The sequence below is a fragment of the Metopolophium dirhodum genome, chromosome 5 (genome assembly GCF_019925205.1).
Source record: "Metopolophium dirhodum isolate CAU chromosome 5, ASM1992520v1, whole genome shotgun sequence".
In the NCBI taxonomy this organism is placed as follows: Eukaryota; Metazoa; Arthropoda; class Insecta; order Hemiptera; family Aphididae; genus Metopolophium; species Metopolophium dirhodum.
The window spans coordinates 24,038,191-24,062,011 of record NC_083564.1 but is presented as its reverse complement, the minus strand read 5'-3'; the positions used below and the strand labels follow the sequence as shown (position 1 = coordinate 24,062,011).

The 23,821-nt window shown below is 28.7% G+C and overlaps 4 protein-coding genes across 7 annotated transcripts; 2 read left to right on the top strand and 2 right to left on the bottom strand.

Moving 5' to 3' along the window:
• The first annotated feature begins 11 nt into the window (after window positions 1-11).
• LOC132945360 (uncharacterized) lies at window positions 12-853 on the top strand. The gene is made up of 4 exons (XM_061015078.1): window positions 12-290; window positions 355-469; window positions 536-692; window positions 763-853. Exons 1-4 carry the CDS (start codon window positions 12-14, stop codon window positions 851-853), a joined length of 642 nt encoding a protein of 213 aa, XP_060871061.1.
• Window positions 716-7,997, bottom strand: LOC132945359 (U3 small nucleolar RNA-associated protein 6 homolog). Of its 2 annotated transcripts, XM_061015077.1 has the most exons (10): window positions 7,810-7,997; window positions 7,637-7,737; window positions 7,391-7,508; window positions 7,179-7,319; window positions 6,692-6,935; window positions 6,405-6,570; window positions 1,994-2,095; window positions 1,724-1,919; window positions 1,161-1,650; window positions 716-1,100 (listed from the first exon to the last, which is right to left on the bottom strand). In XM_061015077.1, the coding sequence occupies exons 2-10, from the start codon at window positions 7,720-7,722 to the stop codon at window positions 934-936; spliced, it is 1,710 nt and encodes a 569-aa protein (XP_060871060.1). In that variant the 5' UTR covers window positions 7,723-7,737; window positions 7,810-7,997; the 3' UTR covers window positions 716-933. The 2 variants fall into 2 exon arrangements, with proteins under 2 accessions (XP_060871060.1, XP_060871059.1); XM_061015076.1 differs by having other exon boundaries at window positions 7,637-7,996.
• A 9,552-nt stretch (window positions 7,998-17,549) lies between these two features.
• Window positions 17,550-19,258, bottom strand: LOC132945660 (uncharacterized). The gene is made up of 5 exons (XM_061015427.1): window positions 19,210-19,258; window positions 18,955-19,046; window positions 18,676-18,831; window positions 18,490-18,591; window positions 17,550-17,708 (listed from the first exon to the last, which is right to left on the bottom strand). Exons 1-5 carry the CDS (start codon window positions 19,256-19,258, stop codon window positions 17,550-17,552), a joined length of 558 nt encoding a protein of 185 aa, XP_060871410.1.
• A 1,390-nt stretch (window positions 19,259-20,648) lies between these two features.
• On the top strand, window positions 20,649-22,635 carry LOC132944834 (glyoxylate reductase/hydroxypyruvate reductase-like). 3 transcript variants are annotated; one of them, XM_061014353.1, is made up of 8 exons: window positions 20,649-20,856; window positions 20,994-21,116; window positions 21,188-21,315; window positions 21,404-21,593; window positions 21,650-21,828; window positions 21,911-22,075; window positions 22,149-22,274; window positions 22,368-22,635. In XM_061014353.1, exons 2-8 carry the CDS (start codon window positions 21,034-21,036, stop codon window positions 22,487-22,489), a joined length of 993 nt encoding a protein of 330 aa, XP_060870336.1. In that variant the 5' UTR covers window positions 20,649-20,856; window positions 20,994-21,033; the 3' UTR covers window positions 22,490-22,635. The 3 variants fall into 3 exon arrangements, with proteins under 3 accessions (XP_060870336.1, XP_060870334.1, XP_060870335.1); XM_061014351.1 differs by having other exon boundaries at window positions 20,977-21,116; XM_061014352.1 differs by having other exon boundaries at window positions 20,649-20,902; window positions 20,977-21,116.
• The last annotated feature ends 1,186 nt before the right edge of the window (window positions 22,636-23,821 follow it).

Here is a 23,821-nt window from a genome sequence, read left to right as displayed (position 1 = left end):
CTTAAAGTATAATGATTTTTTGTATGTCTTTTGTAGTTATAAGTTCATGTACAACTCGTGATTCAGGAGTATATGCGTTTGTGGCACAGCCGCAAAAATCTAAAAGAATGATGTTGAAACTGTTCGCCGTGGCTATAAATGACAAACCCATATCTGTATACATTGGAGATGTGGTTAGAGTGCAATGCAACGCAGCAACACTGAGTTATTTATTTAACGGATTGTCACAAGAATGGCTGGTAAACGATAGTTTTGTGATAAAAAGTTATGGAATTAATTCCCTCGCATCGGTATTAAAAACATTCTGTTAATTTAATTATAAAACAATTCAATTCATTCTGGTGAATTTTGTAGATTGATGTGGATACAATAACCATAGAAAATAAACATTTTCAAGGCATTTGGAAATGTATTGTCAAGAGCACTGAAATGAATAGCACTTGGGTCACAAATATAATGGAAATTAAAGGTTTGTAAAATCTGTTTTATATTAATTATCTATCAATAAATACAGAACGTTATTTAATGTTTAAAGTGATTGGATTATCAACCAAATGGACCAAAATAATGCAAGACCCTATTATAAAACTATTATTCCGAAATAGATCACCAAATATGATCATTTTAATTTGTACAATACTTATTTCAAGTTTATGTGTTGGTACTTGGTGCTGTGCTTATATATTTAACAGGTAATAAAGTATAAATACAAATATTAAGGTTTTAAATTTGTTGACAATTTAAATGTAAATTTAATTTCAGATGGCGCATACAGTTATTGAAAAAAAATTCTGACGGAATACAAATTGAAAATGATAGAATTCATAAGAAAGTTCCATATCAACGCTTATAAAAATAATTAATTTGAATAAGTTTTCTTCAATTTGGAATCGTATATAATCTTTAATAATCTGCATAGATATTATGCAGTTATTATATTTTATTAATTTTATTAAATATAGAAACCCTTGATGCATATTGTTCAGCAAATTGATCAGACTCCTCATTATTCAAAGTTGTTAACGCTTGATGATATGTATCAGAAACAAGTTTTGGTGACCCATACTTTAGCTCAAAGTAAATTCGTTTCATCCACAAATCTAAACATAAAAAAAATATAGTAACAATAATAAAACAAAAACAAGATAGTTTTAACTAACCAATATTGGTTTTACCAAACTGCATGCATGCTAATGTAAAATGCTGCCTGATCTTGCTGACATCTATTTTCTGTTGTTCGGTTTCCAGAGTTACTATAGTGTTGCATAGACTTGCATCACAACTACTATTTGTGATTAATTTGTAGTAAGCATTTCGAGCATCATTCAACGGCTTCTCTTTGCTTAACCACATTAAATACTCATTTCCAAGTTTTTGTTTCACTTCATTAGTACAAACAGCTTTATCTCCAAATATCATATTGAAAACATCACTAATCTGTGGTTTATTTAAAAAATAATCAACGACTTTAAGCCAAATACTGGCAGAAACTTTATTAGCATTTTGCTTAAATAAATCATAAGATTTTAGTTCATCTGTATCGGTCAATTTATGTTCTATATTAATTTCTAAGATACTTGTGTCATTTGGATATGCTTTGATAGCCAAATCCAAAATTTCGGTGGTCATGGAACTTTTTGACTTATTTATCTAAACAATAAAAGTGAAAAGAATAATAAAAAAAATCAAATTTCTTTAAAAAAAAATAATTTAAATTTCTTACCCATTGAATGTAGTGTTTAGGTTTCAATTTATTTTTCTTGTGAGCGTTAAACATAGATTGTCTGAGTAAATTTCTTTTATAAACTTCTGTTTTTTGAGTATCTGATGTTACTTTTAAAATAGTTGTCAAATACTTGTCCCACATCTCATCTGTATCAAGTACTGTAAGAGCTGTGTCATATCTATCGAGGCATTTTCTACAAAAAACATACATATAAATTAAAATTTAATTTAATGTATAATGCATAATATTTTATAAATAAGTTCATACGTAATTTTAAATTTTTCTGTGTTTGAAGATTTACTCAACAGTTCATTTGTAGCTAAAGTATCCCAATAATTTGGATCCTTGCTAAAAGTAGTCAACATAAATCTGTGAAAAAAAATACAATATTACAAAAATATCAAAATCAATTTTGTTTGCTTTAATATTAAAATGAATTTATCTATTATAAAACGTAGGTGTAAGAACATTATTTGTGTTTCTACACCGGTTTTTACAATAGTAACATTCTTAACTGAGTTTGGAAGATGTAAAATATTACAGTAAAAAACTACACACAGGACACAGATATTGTTCTTGTGTTTAGGTTTGAGATAATACATTAATATCAGCTTAATATTAAAGGTAACAACACAAATGACAAAATTGGTTCTGCTAAACACAAATTTTTACGTTGTGTTTACAAGACAGGGACAACACACATTTGGGCGAAGTGTTCTCTTAAATACATCAATTAATTTATTCAGAAATATATTATTCAGATAACAATTAAAATTAAACTACAATTGTTTAAAATCATATGTATTAACTATTCATAAAGATAATATAACATTAATTCAAAGATGTCCTCACACCATAGCCTTATAATTTAAAATTTTACTATTTTAGTTAAGTTCAAGGTAAGTCCCTGGGGCGATCTCCTTCACCCACTAAGCGCCATGTGAAGTTTTGTACTTAAATGACAAAATATTTAAAACTCTTAAATCCTCACTTTGAAACTCTCATTAATTTTTTTTTGTTGGTTATACCACAGTACGCACATCCTTGTGTAAAACTAGATGGGAGTTAACATTATGATTTTATTTTTGGATTTTTGTAAACTTTGTTGTTTTAAAGAATGTTATAAACATGGACTGTATATACATTTTAATTTTACAAGTTCCAAATAATGGAATTGAATAAGGCCCTGATGTTATTTTAACTTGTGTCTATCAAAAAAGTTATTCTTATATTAACTCTTCTACTTAATTCACCAACTGCAGAGCAGGCAAGTAGCTTCTCAAATTTTCGCAGGTAGTTATTCAGCTATGTAAAGTGTTTGAATAAATATACTTTTATTAAGTATAATTAGATGTTTAAGTAAATCAATTATTTTACACCTAGCTTATGTTTATTTGAATTGATGCTTTGGCCATTGTTTATTAGATTAAAAGCTGGGTTAGGAAGCGGAATGACTGGAGTATAAACTAAAACTTATTGGGTTGATACTTTTAAATACAGTCGAGTTTCAAAAACTTAAATCTCAGGGGGAATTCAAATTAATTATATTTAGAAATGATTTAAATTATATACCTCAAATACAACTTAATGCTTTAAGGGACAAGACAACAATTTGAGCTAAGGAGGTTTTTAAGTTATTGTGACTTGGCTGTATATACTACAATAAACATAATATTAATATTGATAGTATTATTGATTGCTTTGCTGCTGCTAATAAAAGAGTTATGGATTATGTTATTTAGTTATATTGTACAGTGAAACTTCCATATAACGAACTTCCATTTAACGAAATTTTCTGTTTAACAAAATATTTTTAAGAACTATGACTTTCATTGTTAATTACATGTAAATTTATCTCCAAATAACGAATCTGATGTTTCTATATAACGAAATAATTATTCGATAAAAACCAGTTTTTGTAAATGTTGTCACTATCAAATTGATAGTTTATGTTTAGTACTAAAATTGTACATGAACAATGTACCCGATAAAGATAAGACACCGAAGGTAGGCAAACTGATTAATTTTACTGTAGTACACTTCAGTTCCAATATTGGTGCAAACGAGTATACATTCTTTCGTTTTCTCTTCGTCCGTACAAAACAAATGTCAAAACGTAAATGTTTATCCATCGCCGATAAATTTGAAATTTTAAACGAAGTTGATAAAGGTGTTAAAAAAAAAATATTGCCGCAAAATATAGTATTCCAACAAGTTCTCTATCAACCATTTTGAAAAACCGTGAAAACGTAACCAATCAAATGCAAAATTCTTCTCTCCTCAGCAATAGAAAACGAATGAAAATTTGTGTCTATGAAGAAGTTGACAACGCTATTCTTAAATGGATGACTTGTATACGAAATAACAATCTGCCTATATCAGGTTCGTTAATCAAAGAAAAAAATGTTTTTTCAAAGCTGGATTTACAAATGAAAATATTGAGACCGATATTGAAATACCAGATGTACAACGAGAATGGGAGTTAGTTCACTGCGATGGCGTTACTTTACAAGATTATTTGAAAATTGATGAAGATATCGCCGTATATGAATCACCTACTGAAGAAAGTATTGTAGAAGAGGTTAGAAAAAAAGAAAATCCCGATGAATTTGAAGAAGAAGACGACGGAGAGGAACATGCAGTAGAACAATCCAAACTCACAGAAGAAGACATATTAAACGCTTTATCGGTGGTAAGAAATGGTTTTAGACAAGAAGCAAATGTTCCCGATGAAATTTTTTTTAAAACTTGACGATATAGAAACTTTTTACAAAAGAAGGACAATTTTCAAAAATAATAAGCAAACAAAACTTACCGATTATTTCTTTTAAATTATATTTAAGGTTAAATATTAAATTAAACTGTAATATGATATTTGATGTTGTTTTTACATACAATATACCTACATAATAAAAAAATAATAAAAAAAGTTGAAAAAAATACGTAATTCTATTTAACGAATTCCTCTATATAACGAATTTTTTTTGCTGCTTATTCGACTTCGTTATATGGAAGTTTCACTGTATTATAAACATAAAAAAAAATCTTTACGATTATATTTGTTTGCAATATATTTTTATTATATCTAAGGTCTTTTTAGCTAATAAAGTCTAAATACTTTCAAACATACTGTTTTAAATCAGGATAGTAATCTTAATAAAATTAGTATGCTATCCTATATTTTCCCTCTACAAGGATAATCTATGAACCATAATATATGTTTTTGTTAATAAGTAATCATGACACGAAAACCTTACAAAATTCAGAAACAAAAACGTGTATCAAGTACAAAAACATTCATATTAAAATAATCATTTTCTTTTATTTCCCCTCCTGCAGAATTTATGTGATTCACTTCTGGCACCAAACACTTAAGTATAGTGCATAATATAAAACACATACATATCTATGTAAAATGTTAGAAGGAATAGTTATTTGGTTTTTTAATGCTTTAAAATTTACATTTACCAGAATGTCACCATATCATTGGTTATACCTGTCTTCAGTGGCACCAAAGTCCATGTTTATGTATGGCAGCTGCCATACATATAAACATTTAGCTGGGGGGTGGATTCATAGAAGAATAAAATTAAGAAAATTAATAGGAATAGGATCACAAATTATTAAGTAATATTGCCCATCGAGAGTAATAAGTAATAACAATATTAATATTATATACATAATATTATAATATAATATAAAAGGTTGCATTTTGTTTATATTTTTGTATTTTGTACTATCGTTGCAGCCGTTGCAGGTAATTAATTATTATTTTAATATTTTTACATACGTATTGGTTGAAAAAAGAAGAAAAATCTGATCAAAAATAAAACAAAAGTGGATGGCAAATTGTTTGTGAGACTGCGAGGAGGGTTTCAAATTATTTTAGTGGGTTTTGTGGGGTGGGTGGGGTGGGTGGTTGTCGGATATCCTTGCCATACATTTAATTTTGTACTTCAGCGCCACTGCCTGTCTTCACATACAAACTAACAAATCCAATCCACACATTTCTCGTTTAATAGCCTAACAGTTCAAATTAAGTAAATATAATCTATTCAACATTTTATTAAGGGATAATTATTTAGTAGCAGTAGATATAGTTTAATAGTTATATTATTAATAGTTTAAAAACAAAAAAAAAACAGGTCACTCCCTGGGTATCTTATTATGTTATATACTATGCCAATGACATCTACCTAGTCTTAGAGTAAGAGTTTACCTACAAAATGAGAAATAAAAAGAGCAATTCTATAATGAGTGTGTGAAAAGTATGTAAAGACAACAAATATCAAAATTTTCTTAAAACTTAGCATTAAAGATAAAGCTTGGATTAATAATACGCTGTGTGTATACACCTGACCACGGTCGAGCTGATAATGTACACACGACCATATTGTTATCAAATGTGGATGCGTGGGGACTTGTTATAAACTATAAGATTAATATTATGTAGTATAAGTTGTAGCTATGGTTACTAATTTTTTTTATTTTAACTATCTTTTCATACACTTAAATCGGTAATCTAATTACACGGTCCCATAGTTTATAATAAGTCCCCACGCATGCACATATGACAACAATATAGTCGAGTGTCTATTATAATCCAGACTATGGTCGGGTGTACATCCACAGCGTTAATAATAACTAAAGTTAGTTTAATAATGGATAAAAATATTACTTTTTGATTTCTTCCGATAAGTTTAATGAAAAACTATATTGAGCAGCTTCTTGATACATTTTGAAGTAAAGATTATGATCATTTTTTATATTTTCTATAGCCGATTCATAAATTATTTTGGCTACAGATCCATTTAATGCCGGATCCTCTTGGTTCCACTCTTTCCCTGTTGAAAAAAAAAAATATTAGTTACTATTGTTTTGACAATTATTTTAAAATTTTAAATAAATATTTTATTAAAGTTAGATAAATAAATAGGTATTATAGTACATTTAACTAGATATTACCAGATTTCAACACCTTTTGTGTGAGTATTTCTGAGTAGGAAAGTTCGCACTTAAAGGCTATAAAATATAATTTTGACGAAGTCTTATGTGCATGTAATCCATCAGTGTACAATTCTCTTGCTTTTTGGATATTTTTTAAATCTTCAAATTCTTGTTTTACCGCAAAAACATACAGTGAATCTGACATGTGACCATGTAATAACAAGGCACTGTTTATAACTCTCCGTAACAACTCTAGTTTATCCTAAAATATAGAAAATAAAATGTCCTAAATTATTACTCTTAAATAAAATAGAAATTGTTCAAGCAACAAGAGGAATAAGAGGAATAAATATATTATCAATTCATCATAGACAGGTGTGAATGGAATTTGTTAATTGTTATGTTCCATTTGATAAACATATTGAATAATCGTAATACATTTTGATATATATAATTTAGGTATAGGTAGTATAAATAATAATAATTACAAAATGTATTTACTCACACATTTCATCAGGAATTTTATGTATTCCTTCCAGAGGGATATATCATCTTTGAAATATTTTAGAGACGCACGATAAAGGTCTATGATCCGGTTATTATGCTGATTAACAAGCTTAAGTGATTCAGTACTTATTGAACCCATCTAATATAGCAAATTACATTATAATATTAAACTTATAGTAAGATGTTAAAACTATTATTGTAGGTTATTACTTGTTCAACTTTCTTGATAATGGACTTCAAAAATGTAATATAAAGAGTAAAATCCGACTTTTGTTTGTTTCGACGCATCAATCTATACTCAAATTTTTCTCGTTGGTTCAATATATTTCTGTAAACAAAGCACGTAAATATAAAAGCATATAATTTTATAGGTACATACACCAATAGCATATAATATTAATCAATTAATAGTAATAAATACGTTATTGGAATTTAAGTTTTATAAAATATTTTTACTTCACTGCAGATTTCTTAAAATGACTATTGAGTACTGGAACTTCAATAATCATTTCTTCCTTACGTCGCTGTACAAATTCTGCCATTTTGCGGTAATAATTCTAAATTGTATAATTTAAACTGTATCTAATCTCAAAGCAATAAAATTTAGTTTTAGAATGAATCAATCATACCTAAGTAAAATTGAACATTAACAATATTATTCAAATTTAAAAACAATTGTAATGGACAATTTAATCAGCGACGACCTATCACAACCCGTGTCGGCGTCGCACTCGTACAATCACTGAATGTCTAAAAAACACAATACTGCACAATAATTACGCACAATGCGCGTTTATGTTACATAACCTCAAATAGTTTTAATGCTTTTCGCGGACTAAGATATAATGGACTGGAAACGACACGGTGGGCGGGTGACGGGGGACAGCCCGCAAAAGGTTCCTCTGTTACCATCAACACTCATTTTGTATCTCAGTCCGTGTTTTATACAGATGGCGCTGTAAACTCTCAATTGTGATTACGACCCCCGGCATTTGCCTCTCGTACATACTTTCGAGGCCACTGATAAGCTGCTCGTTCCCAGTCCGTGAAAATATTATCAGATGCTTGTATGGTTGTATGTTTTTGCGCCCAAATTTTTGATTTTGAACTTTTACAATAATATTATAAAAATAATTAATGATTTGCTGGTCGGCTGCCATGAAGCAACAGTGGCGTGATCGATTAAATATTCAAAGAAACAGCTATAACCAATTCGACATACTTCCCAATCAAAAGAATAAAATTCGAGTGTTTATTAATTATTATTACATAATATTATAATATGAACTAGGATTATAATATAGTTCCTAATGGAATACCAATAACTACGATTAACGTGGGCCCTGGTTCCTGAGTGTTTTCAAAATAATCAAAATTTTATTGGTCATCGATGTACTCAACCTGATCGAAAAATGAAAATAACTACAACACAATGTTATCGATTATGACTAATAGCTCAGCTATCTAATCGTATTTATGTAAGAATCCACCGAATTTAAATGTTGCTTCGGCTGATAGAAATTCTTTGAATTTACGCAGAGTTAAAACTGGGCTTCGATCAAGGATGGACGAGAAATGTTTAACAAGTTTATGCTTGTTAAATGTATGTCGAAATATGCATGACAAAGTTGATGAAAATATAATAGAAATATTCGCAAACAAAAAAAAAAGGTTGGAGTTTACTGTCTAAATAAAACCTAGTATAATGTGTATTGTGTTAGTATAAGAGATTATTTATTGACAAGCTTGCATTCCCAATGGTTGTGACTTGTAATGAATGATGAATGATGAATGATGATTTATGTGTTTAACATCATATTAATATGTTTATTGTTTTTAATAAGCTGAGCTTGATGTTTTAGATCAAATACATCTCATTAGTCATTATTAATAGTTTTGCCAAAACTATATAAATAGACGATTTTAATTTGTGTTGATAAAAAATTATTGTTTTTTTTGGTTACAAAATTATCTGAAAATTATGTCTTAGTGCCGCCCACCGCGCCAGTGTCGCTTACAAGCTTCATAATATTAATTTTTTGTGTTGGGAACTTGGAAACAACATGTCTTTTTCAAAAATAAATTGTTATTGTAGTATTTACTTTACTGACCCCTGTACCTAATATTTACTTATTACTTACTATGGTAACACCTTAAACGGCTTAAACGGTTTGTATACTTCTTGAGTTCCTGTATAGTGCAGTTATTCTTGTATCTTGAGTAATTTTGATCTGTGTGACCGTGCAACTATGGAAGTAATTGAATCCATTCAAGAAAATGATACGTACATCCAAAAAATTGTAAGTTTTTTATTAGGTAGAGATGTTCTTACAAATGTCTAGCTACTTTAAAAACATCGCATCAAATTAAAAATCGAAAAGAAATCCACGACCCTAATCGTTCAGCCGTGAATATGTATATTATTATACAATTACATTGATTTTATATTTTATTATATAGTTACATATTATTATAATATATTTATATATACACATATCTAATTTTTCGTTTTTTTAAATAAGTATTTTTTATGTTTGTATGTTCTAAATTTTAAATTACTTAAATATTTATACACTATATTACTGTGTTTTTGTGCATACACAGTATATTTTTTATCGTTTCTACTTAATAAAATGGACAACTTTTCATGAACAGATCGATTTCGTATACCAGTAATTATACCACTTACACTTTTTCCGATCAGGAATTGAAATTATATTAGTTATAACAAATAAATATCAAATATGTATGACTATTAAAAGTATTCAACTGATACTTTAATTTTACAGTAAAATCTAGACAAATTTGTTACTCGGAGTCGTCAAAATTATCTCCCACTAAATATAAATAGATGCAGTGTTATTACTTTCTCTTGTACTCTTGTCTAGATAATATTATTACTTGTTATTAGGTACTTATTATAAAATTGATAATTGTAGTATATTACATATAATTTAATTTCACTATTAGGTATGTTTGTTAAATTGAGATTATACTTACAACTTACTGTACTATTATAGTATTATTACCAAAGAGTACCTACCCGTTTATAAATAAATAAATAAATATTTATATAGCAATATCATAAAACGTAATATTATGTACCTGTTTATAAATATTAACAGTTATTATTATTTTATGCACAAGCGAACTGTCTAGCCAAGATAATATTATAATAATTATCATTCAAATTTTAATTATTTTTGACGATAGCTGTATCCAACTGTTAAGTTGCTTGGTATAGCCATTGATTATAAATACTAGTATGGCTTTAGGGATTCATCGAAACCGCATAATATGAGCGTATGTATAATTTGTTGCCTATTTCGTCTCCTTAAAAACCAATATACTTAGATCAAAATTCACTCTTTTTAATTTTATTTGGAATGTTATTTTTTTTAATTGACTATACAGTTGTAATTTTTAAGATCAACAGTAGTATTTTACTAGGGATTGCGGCCATGTCAATTTTAATTAAATAATATAAATGATTTATTAGAATTATTTTATAAGTTATATAATAATTCGTCAAGTGCTACTAGTGGGTGGTTTCTTATCAAGTACTCATGTATTATAGCCTTTATCAAAATAATGTGCTTAACGTGCATCAACTGTACTTGTGTATATTATTGTGTAAAATAAAAAAAAATATGATAATAATATCGATTAAATTGAATATAAAAATATTAGAGCAGGGACCTGGTTTGGTGGCTATATTAGTCGCTAATATGGCTGCATTCAAGCATTGTCCAGCGCTGCTAGCTCCCGGATGGGTGATCACTCGGGTTTTTAGCGACGAATCCTCGCCCCACATACTCACCTTTTGCTGAAATCCTACCGTAACCCCCACAAAATGTTAATGGCCATAGTTGACAATGCTTTAAAACTTATAGAAATACAAATAACTCTATGTTGAAAAATTTTTATTAAAACACGATTGCACGTTCAATTTAATTAAAATATATAGATTATAATTATATAATAATATTATCGCTTAAACTGAACATAAAAATAATAGAAATGTTAAAAATCGTCATAAAAAACCTATTTATTTCAATTTTTATAAATTCATTACCACTAATAGTCAAATCGTATACCTACCTATAAGGTAGACTTTAAAAACACTCCTAATAACGCATCTACAACGATTATTGGATTTGGTCAGTTAGAATTACATATTGATCACGTTTATTTTGGGTAAACTGTTAAAAATCCGACAATTTAACCATCGGTGATTTTTTCCCGAAATTCGGTATTCTTGACACTCGTATGTGTGTGTAAAATTAGAAATAAACAGTGGTCGTTTGTATACACAATTATTTTCTACTTATAATTGAAAAAATTTCAACCGTTTCTTTTTTTGTAATGCAAGTTTATCGGAATCAATTTATAATATGTGAGCATTATACCATTCGGGAACCTATGTACCAATGCAAACCTCTAGAGTCTAGACTACTCGGGAACCAATTCGGTATTATTGGGAAACAACTTGTTGGCGTCCTTTTCATTGTTGTAAGTCTTACATTGAATATTATTCCACACATCAATGCTATTCGTATTGAGAGTATTCACATTATATACAATAACGGATTTGAGTTTTAAATTTCCAATTTATTCTCGTAAACTCTTATTATATATTCTCTGCTGAACACATACATAATAGATGTAAGTATTATGTAGGTAGGTACATATACATGATGCGACTTGACATTTTTTTCCCCAACAACAAAGCACGTTTTAAAGTACCCATACGTGTATAATATATAATATTAAGTATAAGCGTATACACGTTTTTCGTATGAAATAATAATGCTCCGAACTATAAAATGCTATCGTACAAAGATTGAAAATAGACATTTTTTTTTCACCAATATCCGTCCGGATGTCGTATAATGCATACCTGGGACACGTTATCCGTACCTCTACGGGTCATCATCCGTAGAAATCGGCATTCAATTGTGAGTATTATAAAATGGGCATTTTTGAAAACACCCTTAATTCCCGGCTGTGGTGCCATCGCATTGTATTTGTATATTCTATTATTACGTAACATCACCCCCGTACCTGCAGGCTACGGCCCATATAATGTAGTCGTGATCCGACATCAATGGATCCAATTATATTGCGCAATGACTTGACGCGCGGCCAGAGATCGTTTCTCGACCATTTCGTCCCGACGGCCGACCTAATAATAATATGATATTATATTGAATCACATAATACAATATATAATATTATTTATACTGCTCTGGTGAATAGACGGATTATACTTCGGGCACACGAGGCGAGGCGTAACATATAATATACTTATTTTATAAATACGTGTAACAATGAACAGTCCCAAGTCAAAATTAACTGACAAGCCATATAATATATTATTATATCAATATGTACCTCTAAATTCGGTGAATTCAATACATATTCTGGGTACCTATATAGTGTACTTTTATAACTTGTAGTATATCGAATAATCGGTTAATCGACATTTTCTTGATACAGTCACGAAAAAGGATCGTTATAGCCTTATATGGTCAAATAGTATTGTGCCTAATCAGAAAAAAAATAATCCAATATATATTTTATAGGTTTTAATCAAAAATATTTTACTAGTTTCAGTCGGCGTTTGTGCAAAATATCCTTTATATTATATATTTAATAATATATGGTATACACTAAATTGCGGAATAAAAATCCCTGGGGAAAAAAATCCCTGGAAAAAAATCTCCAGACTACAATATTACTCACAACCACATGCAAATGGTTGAACAAATATTTTTTAAACGTTAATTAGTATTATAATTATTACATTACTAATATTTAATTACAAATACGTACATTATATTATATTTATATTATTCAAAAAATTAATAGTGAGTAATATTGCATGTAGTCTGGGGATTTTTTTTCCGGGAATTTTTATTTCGATTACCGTATACACTACACATGTCTTCTAAATACATATTTAAATGTATAGATATATCTAATATTAGTGACAATCAGACGACTTCTGATAAAATTTTTAACCGCCTAAAACTTATCCTTATTTAATTTACAATAATTAATTAATATAATGTCATCATGTATGAAAGTTAACGAACAAGGGGGATGTGGAGGGAATATCCTATGATTATAAAAACTTATATCCCACTCCAGAACCAATTCTTAATCACGCCACTGATTGCTTCGAAATGTTCTATTTTTTTTCTATTTCGTTATATTTTAAAATATGGTTCAGTCACTTAGAATCCTCATCAATCTAGTTCTGTGACACTCAGTTATCCAGTATTGTTATTAATTATTTAATTATGTAGACACATTCCACATTAATTTTTAATTTTACTTACTCAGCCCTTACTCAGCCCACTATATAGGGCGTAATATATCATAAATAAAAATAAAATATTTTTAAGGGGTAACAATATGAGTAGCCGATATTATTAAGCAGATGGATTGCCCAACTCGGTTTAATTTATCCTCGAACAACGCCGGGTAATACATCTATGTTTTTTAGTATTATATATAAATTAATGTACGTTGGGATGGGGCTTATAGACTTGGAAAGTACTAAACCAATTGGCATCACATTTTGCGCACATATTTATTGAGACTCAAGAAGGGTTTAATGTGTTTATACTTTAAACTTTCATAGTTTCGTTTTTAAACTACCTACTTTATACAGGGATATTGGGTGGTTCACACATTAATTTTATTTTTTATATCAAAACTTTTCTTTAACATATTTTTAACTTAAAATGCTTATAAAAAAAATTGTGCCTATATTTTTGATTTTTAAAATTTCTATAAGATTTTTTTAGTACTATGACTTATGAGAAACTATTTGGGTTATATAATATATTTCAAGCTTATTAACAAAAAAAATTAAAATTTTCAAATGCATATATAAGTATTGAATAGATAACTTAAAAAGAGCCAATATACCCTATGTGTATATATATTATTTTCTGAATTACAACAAAATAAACTAAATATATTTTCGAAAACTGATGTTGTTTAATTAATATTTCCGCTGTTTCTTGTTAGTTTTTTGCAATTATTAAGAAGACACAACTATAAAGATCAAATTAATAATGATTTAAGAATAATGCTAAGATTATGCTTTTAGAAACTACTCTCAATGCTTATGCCTTAAATATCGAGTTATATACTCTATAACGTGATGATGGACACAAAAGTACGAAACACACACACATATTATATATTCAATATTGTATTTAGGACGTATACTATTATTATACCGAATATACCCACAGGCCACACCAAACCAACTCTGTGTGATGTTTTCAGTTTTGTACATGGGCCGTCTTATTATATTGTATAGGTGGCACGTATTTTCGGTAAGGTACCCTATACGTGCATTCTGCAGTAATCCTACCTATAAAAGTAATTATTTTCGAGTTTCGGAAAAGTTCATGATATATTATTATAAGCATGAAAAGAAAATTGACAGTTTTTTTGACGGGACGCACCCCTAGTATGCCATGATAATAATACAATAAAAGGTGTGCCTATGTATGAATGTAAGGCCAAACAAAATAAAAATAAACAACAACAGTAACTTTTTCTTCTAAAATATTTCACCAATCTTTATTATTTTATTATACTATGTTAAAAATTGATGATTATAAAAACTAATAATAAATGTAAAATTGACGGGCCGCCCTCTTCATGTTGAAAAAAAAAAAATATTTCTTTAAAAGAAAAATAAACTAAACTTGATATGTATAGACTATAGAGGTACCTACGGGTTTTTACATTTACCGACATTGTTCACCGATTGATTTTGTATATCTACCTGCTTTCAGGGGCGGACTGGATAGGGTAGCCGGTGGGCGCATTGGGCCGATCATTTATAAATATTTTATTACTAGCCCAAAATTGGGCCGAATTTTCCGTTTTGCCGGGGCCAATTTTTATTCTCAGTCCGCCCCTGCCTGTTTGGAAATCTATAAGTATTTCTCTGTCCATATAATATTATGTGGACGTTTACAATAATTTAATATTGCACTCTTCAGCGTAATTGATATCATTCATACTTAGACATTTAAAGTAACTATTGTTAAAATAAATAAAACCAATTAAAATAATTTAGAGTAATAAATCAATAATTATATAATACATTTTATTTAACGAAAATAGAAATAGTACATTATAATCTATATTACAATATATACGAATTGTTAAATCTATTTATTTATTTATCGATCTATCTATATATTATAAATATAAATTAATGTACGTTTGGATGAGGCTTATAGACTTGGTACTTCTGTACCAATTAGGACCAGATTTCGCACACATGTTCCTTGAGACTCCTGAGTGTTAATAGCTTCGTTTTTCAACCACTATATAGGTTGCTATAGGGTGACTCACACGTGAACTTCGTTTTTGCTCACGAAATTCGAATAATATTTTGTTTATAATATAATATAGGGTTGCTTTATAGTTACTGTCCATATGTTTGTTGCTTATAGGCGCAAAAACTACTCAAACTAATTTGACGAAAATGTCAGAAATTGTCCTTATAGAGACATTAGGAAAATCTAGAGTGTAGTTTGAATTACATCCAGTGCTATATCAGATATCCAATCCGACACAGGAGGATTGCCCATGTCGGTCGAATTACTAGTAACTCGCAAAGTGAGGTACATCGACTCGTAGTTGCAAGTGAACTGAGGTACACGCCGTTGACTAAATCCGAAGTACACTGATATAGTGCCAAACGTCATAAATTTGTTTATTTTTTCCCCGCGAAGAAGTCGAGCTAGGCAGCTGGTTTTACTATAATAAAAATATTATGTATACATGAATGTACAATAACATATTATTATTGAGCTGTTCTATCATGATTCGGACTTTTGAAAATGAAATGTAATACTGACGTTGCTGCATGTGATAAGCGTATTGAATTCCTTTTGAAACAATAAAACTACGTCGAATATGAGTTAAATATTTTACATAAGTATATTATAGAATATATCGTAAAGATAATATTGACATGTCTTGTTGAATGCGGTCAACAGCCGACTAATATTGGAGTTTCTGATAATAGACAATAGGTACTATAAAAATACGCACGTGGGACGTATTGCACTGTAGGTTTTTAATATACTCGTCACTGTTACAGTATATTATTGTGTAAAATATAAATCATGTCATAATACAACAAAAAACAATTCGAAGTATAGTGTAGAACTTTACTTCGAATCATCGTTGTAGGTCCTCTACCACACTAATTGTACGCAACGAAGAAAATAATATTTCAACTCAGAAACCGAAAGATATATGGCAGGGGTTGATAAGGCCACCCCGATATATATATATATACAATACACTTATATATTATGTGTGCGTATTGTGTGTAGTACGTAAATATTTCGAAACACACCAACGAATACAATAACGTGACTACGTGAGTAGTCTTAGAGTGTACATAAGGGTGATCTGTAGAGATAAATTACGCGTGTGAATAGGTCGATCGTCACGTTCTTATGATTAGAAATAGATAAGAAAGCGACCATTTATAACAAAGTGGATATGCAATTGGAAATATATATATAATATCCAACTTTATCATATATAAAGGACGATTCACCGATATTATGCTCACCCCTATTTTTTTATTTATACAAATTCTTATTTTTGGTTTTATTTAATATATCTATATCTACTGAAAAAAATACTCAAATTACTTAGATTTTGCATATAATTTAGAAAGTGCCCTGTCGCTATGTAGAAAACCATTTTTCAAATTAGAACAAATATTTTTTACTGAAAAAATGTTAAGAGGATATCAGTGACTAAGTCCGTACACCGAAGTTTGATATTATTTAAGACTTAGGTACCTTCACATACCTAACGCAATAATTGTTGAACGTTAAGTCCGTTAGTTATACGTAGATACATTTCCAATCTTCAAATAACATCTAAAAAAAAAAATTCTTTGGAAACTATATAATTCACCATTATCACCGTAAATACGATTTTGCAAATCATGCGTCGTGCAGGATAATAGGATATAATATAAAAATCAATAGTAAAACTCAATCCGATTTAATAAATTGTCTGGATTTAATGGTTGTTAAAAAAGCATATCGCATCATAAATGTCAACAATAAAATCGTGCAAAACGCAAACAATTGTAAATCAAATATTATTTATTGTTTTACATCAATCGATATATTATGGACAGTTAAACCAAAAGAGCGTATCTAATTAGCACAACCGATATATAAATATAATATATTATATAGACACTAAAACTCATCATCTTATAATTATTTGTAATTGTATTTCCGTCTGAGGCCTGTTACATAAACGGCACAAGTCACACGACATTTGCAGTAGGATATTATATAGTCTGATTGAACGGCACATTGAAGTGTATGGGCATACCACATGGATTGTGCACCGTCCAGAGCTCGGCATTTTTTTTTAGTATTTCGGCATTTGATTTCCAATAGCACATATATCCAATAGTGATTATTTGATTGAAAGTTAACATTATTATCTATAAAATATAGTAAAAGTTACACTGCCATAAAAAAAATATCTATAATATAAATTATTTTCTTTACGAAAAAACTCCATTAAAAAAATTATCTCTATATGAATAAAATGTGTAGTAAAAAAAAAAAAAATATGTAGGTAGTTTATTTAAGTACTATAAAGGCAACGATTGAGCGATAGATAAAATATATATAAAAAGAGGTGGGACCGGTCTGCTAAACAGTAGGTGTTGAGGGGGTCACTGCGATTGATGTGTTCAATTTGAATTCAATTATATATCATTGTACACGAAAAAATTATTCTGATGAGCCTAGAATATTTTATATTTTATTAATATTTCTACCATAGTTGGTTGAATTCATTTTTGAAATAAACATTGAATTTACATACATATTATTATAAAAATACTAGTGACTTTTGGTTACAATATAAAGTACTTATGAAGGACCTTGTATTAAATGTAAAGCTTTAGGTATAAAAATTCAAAATTTTAAAATTTTAAACTAAAATAATTTGTAAATTTTAGTGGATTAAATGCTTATAGAAAAAATCGTGACCACAGTCATAAATGTATCTTTAATACATTTTAAATAGCTATAATAACAACTTATGAGGAATACTGTATTACATTTTTAAACTTTTTGCCAAACGAATAATTTTTTATCTACATTTATAGAAAAAATTTAAAATGTCCATAAATAGCTCAAAAAGAGTCAAAATATTTGCCATATACATAAAATGAAAACTAATTATGATGTATAGAAAATCAATAATAAACCAACCTTAAGTATTTCGGTTTTATCGACGTTGTCGTAAGTGTCGTCGAAATATGACACGAAGTGGTATTTGAAAAGTTCGACTTCGTTTAGTAGTGTTTTCACTTCCTATACATATGTAAATTTAAATGTTGTTTGATTTCAAATGCTCAATTGGTAAATTATCTTCTATAAGTAATGGATTATTTTTACTTTTTTAGAACTATGACATTTTTCGGTTAATGTTTTGTTTTTTTCAGCCAATTTTTTGGCTTTTGTAGCATTATATTTATTAGATAATAAATCGTCTATCATCAAGGTTTTGCAAAAGAACTTGTAGTATTCGTCTTCCTTTTCTCTTTCTAATCTCTGCAAATCAGTTTAACTTATTATTTATTATTTGAATAGTATTTATTTACTAATGTAAGCAGCTGAAGTAGTAATGTAATTAAAAATAATTCATGTATACATTGGATAATGATATTATGATACTTTTGAAAACAGCGTAGTTTTCTTGTGGATATTCTTCTCGTTAGCGATTTTCATTTGTTGTTCAATGAACTCAGTTTTGTCATATTTTTCAGCTATCCAAAAAAAAATTAAGATATATATAAATCATTTTCTCCTTATTAGCGGAAGGGCCGATAAAATGGGGTAGTCTAAAGCGGTTGTTTTAAGTTTTTTTTTTTTTAAAGTCAATACAGATACGAATTTAAATCTATGTACTTATTTAGAATTTCAGCTCACCCTCTAGTCTTCGGATTTCTTCAAATTGAATATTAATCTTTGATGTCATTTTTCTGTTAACGTATAGCTTATACATGAGTTCGTCTTTGTATTCTTTTATAGTTTTCTCAATTTTATTAATTTCACTAAATAACTTTTTTTTAATCATAACTATAAAATGTAGTAAATATTAATTATTGCATAATTTTGTTATTAATAATGCTTTGGTCAACTTTGTTTTTGTATTTTTGCATTTAGTCTATTACGACTAATTTTCAACTCCATAGTTTCAATTTTCTTTTTATCAATTATTTTTGAAATTTTTAGTGTTCTCACCTCTAAACTTTTTATTGAGTTCATGATTTCGGTTAATGACATTTCATCTACAATATTGACTAATGTTTTTAATGCATTTAAGAAAATTAAATATAGTTATATTATAGGTTATATAACATACAGCATTATAATATGACGCCCCAAGAAGTTTTATCTCTGAAAATCCTTTGCTAATATGCTTTACTTGTTCATAATTTGTAAATAGTATTATTAATGATACCTAAAATATTAAAATGTAAATTAATATCAAAAAATTATCACGATATAAATTATTATTATTAAAGATTGAAAAACGAATGGTGTCGTTATCGGAGAGTGTTTATCAAACAAAATTAAACGAAGACATATTGAATGTAAATATATGCCTAGCAACAAGATATAATATGAAAAACTTCAGGTGTCCGCGGAATAAAATAAAGTTAATCCATATTAAATTATGCTAAGAAATATTGACTTGACTGGTCCACTAACGTCGGTAAAAGTTAAAATTATATAAAATAAACTAATTTTTAAAAGTTCAATAATAAAAAAATTGACTTTTTACAAATATTATTATAACCAGAACAACTAACCGAATATCTACTTCTATTATTATTTTACTTTATTATATACTATAGCTGTACCTATAACAGTATAGCACTATAACCTGACTTAGTCCAGGAAAAAAATGAATAGATATAAAATACAGCACTATATCGGTGTGTGTTATATTTAAATGAATATATTATCTATGATGTATTACATAGGCTGTAGGCAGTAAATACTATAGATAACCCATAGTATTTGATTATAGTATAGTATAATATGATTATTATGATCCATATAAGATTAATACCAATTATCATTGATCATAATATTATATAAATATTTTATATTATTTATATATCTATTACAACTATAGAATTGGTTATAGATAGTATTATCTCAGTACTTAATATGCATATATCTAAGTCCTAAATAAACTATAAAGTATTATAAACCATGATTATAGTATAATACAGTACATACTACATAATTAATAATTATTATTATAATAACCAATAAGTGGCTATGCCCTATAAGTTATAATTATTAATTTATACATAAACAAGTAACGGATCAGAAATCAGTCAGTAATTCCCATTATCACTGCGCGTTAGTCAGTTCATTACGGCAACACCTTACAACCTTTGCCTATATTGCGGTTATTCAACAATCAACAAATTAGCTTAGTAACTTCTACTTAAAAATACCCATCCATCTATTGGACTTTTTCAAACGTTTATACTCGTGAGTGACAACGTTTCTTCCAGATATTTGATTATTACGATAATAGACAAGAGTAGAAGAGCGGTAATGTATATAATATGTACCTATAAATATGAATATTTTGGAAATGGTATTTTCACAATAAATTAACTATAACAGCATTACTAATGTGTTGTAACAATTAGATTTTTTTTTAATAAATAGTGAAATTTATTGCCTAGTGTAAAGCACTACGTAGAATTTAGGTCATCAGTCATCACCATGCTTACTACAATGTCAAGACCCAAAGTGTTAGTTGTAATGAAACTCGTTCCAGAGATCGCAATTGATTTACTTCGTAAAAGGTTGGTACCTATACCTATTCTGCCCAAAGTGTACGCTTAACAATTTGTTCTTATGTATTTATATATTTCAGATTTGATGTCGAAGTATGTGATTTTAGACCAGTCACTCGGGCAGAAATTATGAAAAAAGTACCTGGAAAATTCGCAATATTTTGTAGTGCATTTAACAAAATTGACGAAGAATTAATTAAAACTGCAGGTTAATAAACTCTTTACAACTAGATAAAATAATAATAATAATATTGTTGGTAACTGATGTAGGTAGTCAATCATTTTTCATTTTATAGGCCCCAGTCTAAAGGTTGTTGGAACCATATCTGTGGGATATGATCACGTCGACTTGACTGCAATGAAAAAATATGGCGTACGTTTGGGAAACACGCCACATGTCTTAACCGAAGCAGTAGCAGAAACAACAGTTGGATTGTTGATAGCGACAACGAGACGGTTTTTCGAAGCAAATCATGCATTGAAAACGTACTTACATTAAATTATAATACAGTTGGGTGTAAGTATTGAATAATGTTTTTTAGAGGTGGATGGAAAGATGTGACTTCGGTTGTTTGGTTGAATTGGATGTGTGGTAGAGGTATTAGAAACTCTGTTGTTGGTATTGTTGGATGTGGCAACATTGGTACATCAATTGCAAGGAAGCTGAAGACATTTTCCATTTCTCAATTGCTGTACACCAGTAGAACTGAAAAACCTGCTGGTAAAATGTTATATTTCAGTTATAAGTTGTATACTGCATACTATATAAGAACAATAACAACTTTTAATTCGTGATAAATCAGTCAAAGCTCTCGGTGGAAAATTGGTTACAATCGATGAGCTTGTCGAACAAAGTGACTTCATAATCCTTTCCATTGCACTGAATGAGGACACAAAGTTTATCATTAACAGAGAACGCATTGCCAAAATGAAGTCACACGCCGTATTGGTGAATATTGGTCGTGGAGGTTATAAGGCACATTTTAAACATGTATACGTCATAACTTTAGGTCAGTCTTATGTTAATATTCGAATTTTCAGGACTTATTGACCAAGATGCACTCATCGAAGCATTACAAGAAAATAGAATTGGAGGTGCTGGCCTAGACGTTATGACACCAGAACCATTACCACTTGATAGCCCTTTGATGAAGATGGACAATGTTGGTACGTACAACAAAATATAACAAAATACTATTTAGTTACATAAATGTTTATTAACAGTATTAAATTAATGTTATATTATTTTTGGACTTGTAGTGTTGTTGCCACACATTGGGAGTGCTTCCATTGAAACAAGAACAGAGATGGCTATTCTCACTGCCAAAAATATAATTGCTGTTTTAGATAATACCGCAATGCCAAATGAAGTTCAGTATTAGCTTAATTATTATACGCTAGAGGCTAGATAAAATTGTATTAAAAATAATCTAATTTGTGAATGTTACAAAGTATAAAATTATAATACTTGTTAATGCATTTATTGATTTAAAATTGTCGAGTATAGTATTTTCTTTAATATTTCAAATGTCTTTCATTGTAAGAATCATTATTTTCGTTATTTTATCAGGTAACCAATGGTATCTTGTCTGGTCTTGTTATTTGTATTGTATGTATCTCGTTAACATATATATTAAATATTGCAATAATTTATTTCATACTGATCGGCTAAGACAGGGTTCAGCAATTATTTTTTTTAGTATACACTATACTATAATACACTTTACAGTAATGAGTAAAGTAGATGTAACTCTTGCAGGTGGCTTGGTTTAATATTCAAATTATTTAATAAATTAAAAAATGTCTTATTTAATTTTCTTAATTTCTAGTTCTAACCATTACTGAAAATGTCAAATATTTTGTTTTGAATATTTACATTTAGTTGTATATGATAAAAAAAATGGAAATGATCATTATACATATTTATAATAAAGAAGATAATAATATATTCATTCCTTGGATCCACAATGTAGTTAAAATTAAATATACATTTAATCTAGATCGTGCTTATAGATAATATATTATAATGGCAAATATCTGTAGTGAACTTTCGTTAACCGACAAATTAGCGTCGGTGTCTTATCTCGCTTTATGAACTAATTCGACAGAGTCCACCTGTTTCGGGTTGGATATAGAACTCAGTATATTTCCGAAACTTTCCTGATATCTATTATAATTTATCACTAAGAAACATTATTTTCTGAAATAGAGTAATAGTTTATACAAGTTAAAATCATACGGACAGTAACTAAGGACAACCCTATCTATATATTATATGAAAATTAATGTTTGTCTGTGTATCCTTTATGCATTCCTAAACCGTTCATTCAATTGGGATGAAATTTGGTACAGAGATAGATTGGACCTCGGGGAAGAAGATTACATTTTGTCGCAAATAAATGTAAATAAGATATCCAACCCGGGGGGATTCTCAAAAAGAGATTTTGGGATTTAAGATGGAAATTTTTGTTTATAAATTGGCTTAAAAAATAATGATTATTATTACCAATGCGATAAGCTTGTGAATTTTAGTATAGAATATCTCAAGTTCGAACCACGGTTTCGGCGGACCAATTTTTTGCATTGTTTTTTCTTATTTTTACTTTTATATTTTTCTTCTTTATCTATACATACCAATGGTTGGTTTTTTTTATTCATTTGATTTTAGTACGGTTAGGTTAGGTTAGGATTCGCCGTAGGTTGAATTAAGTAAA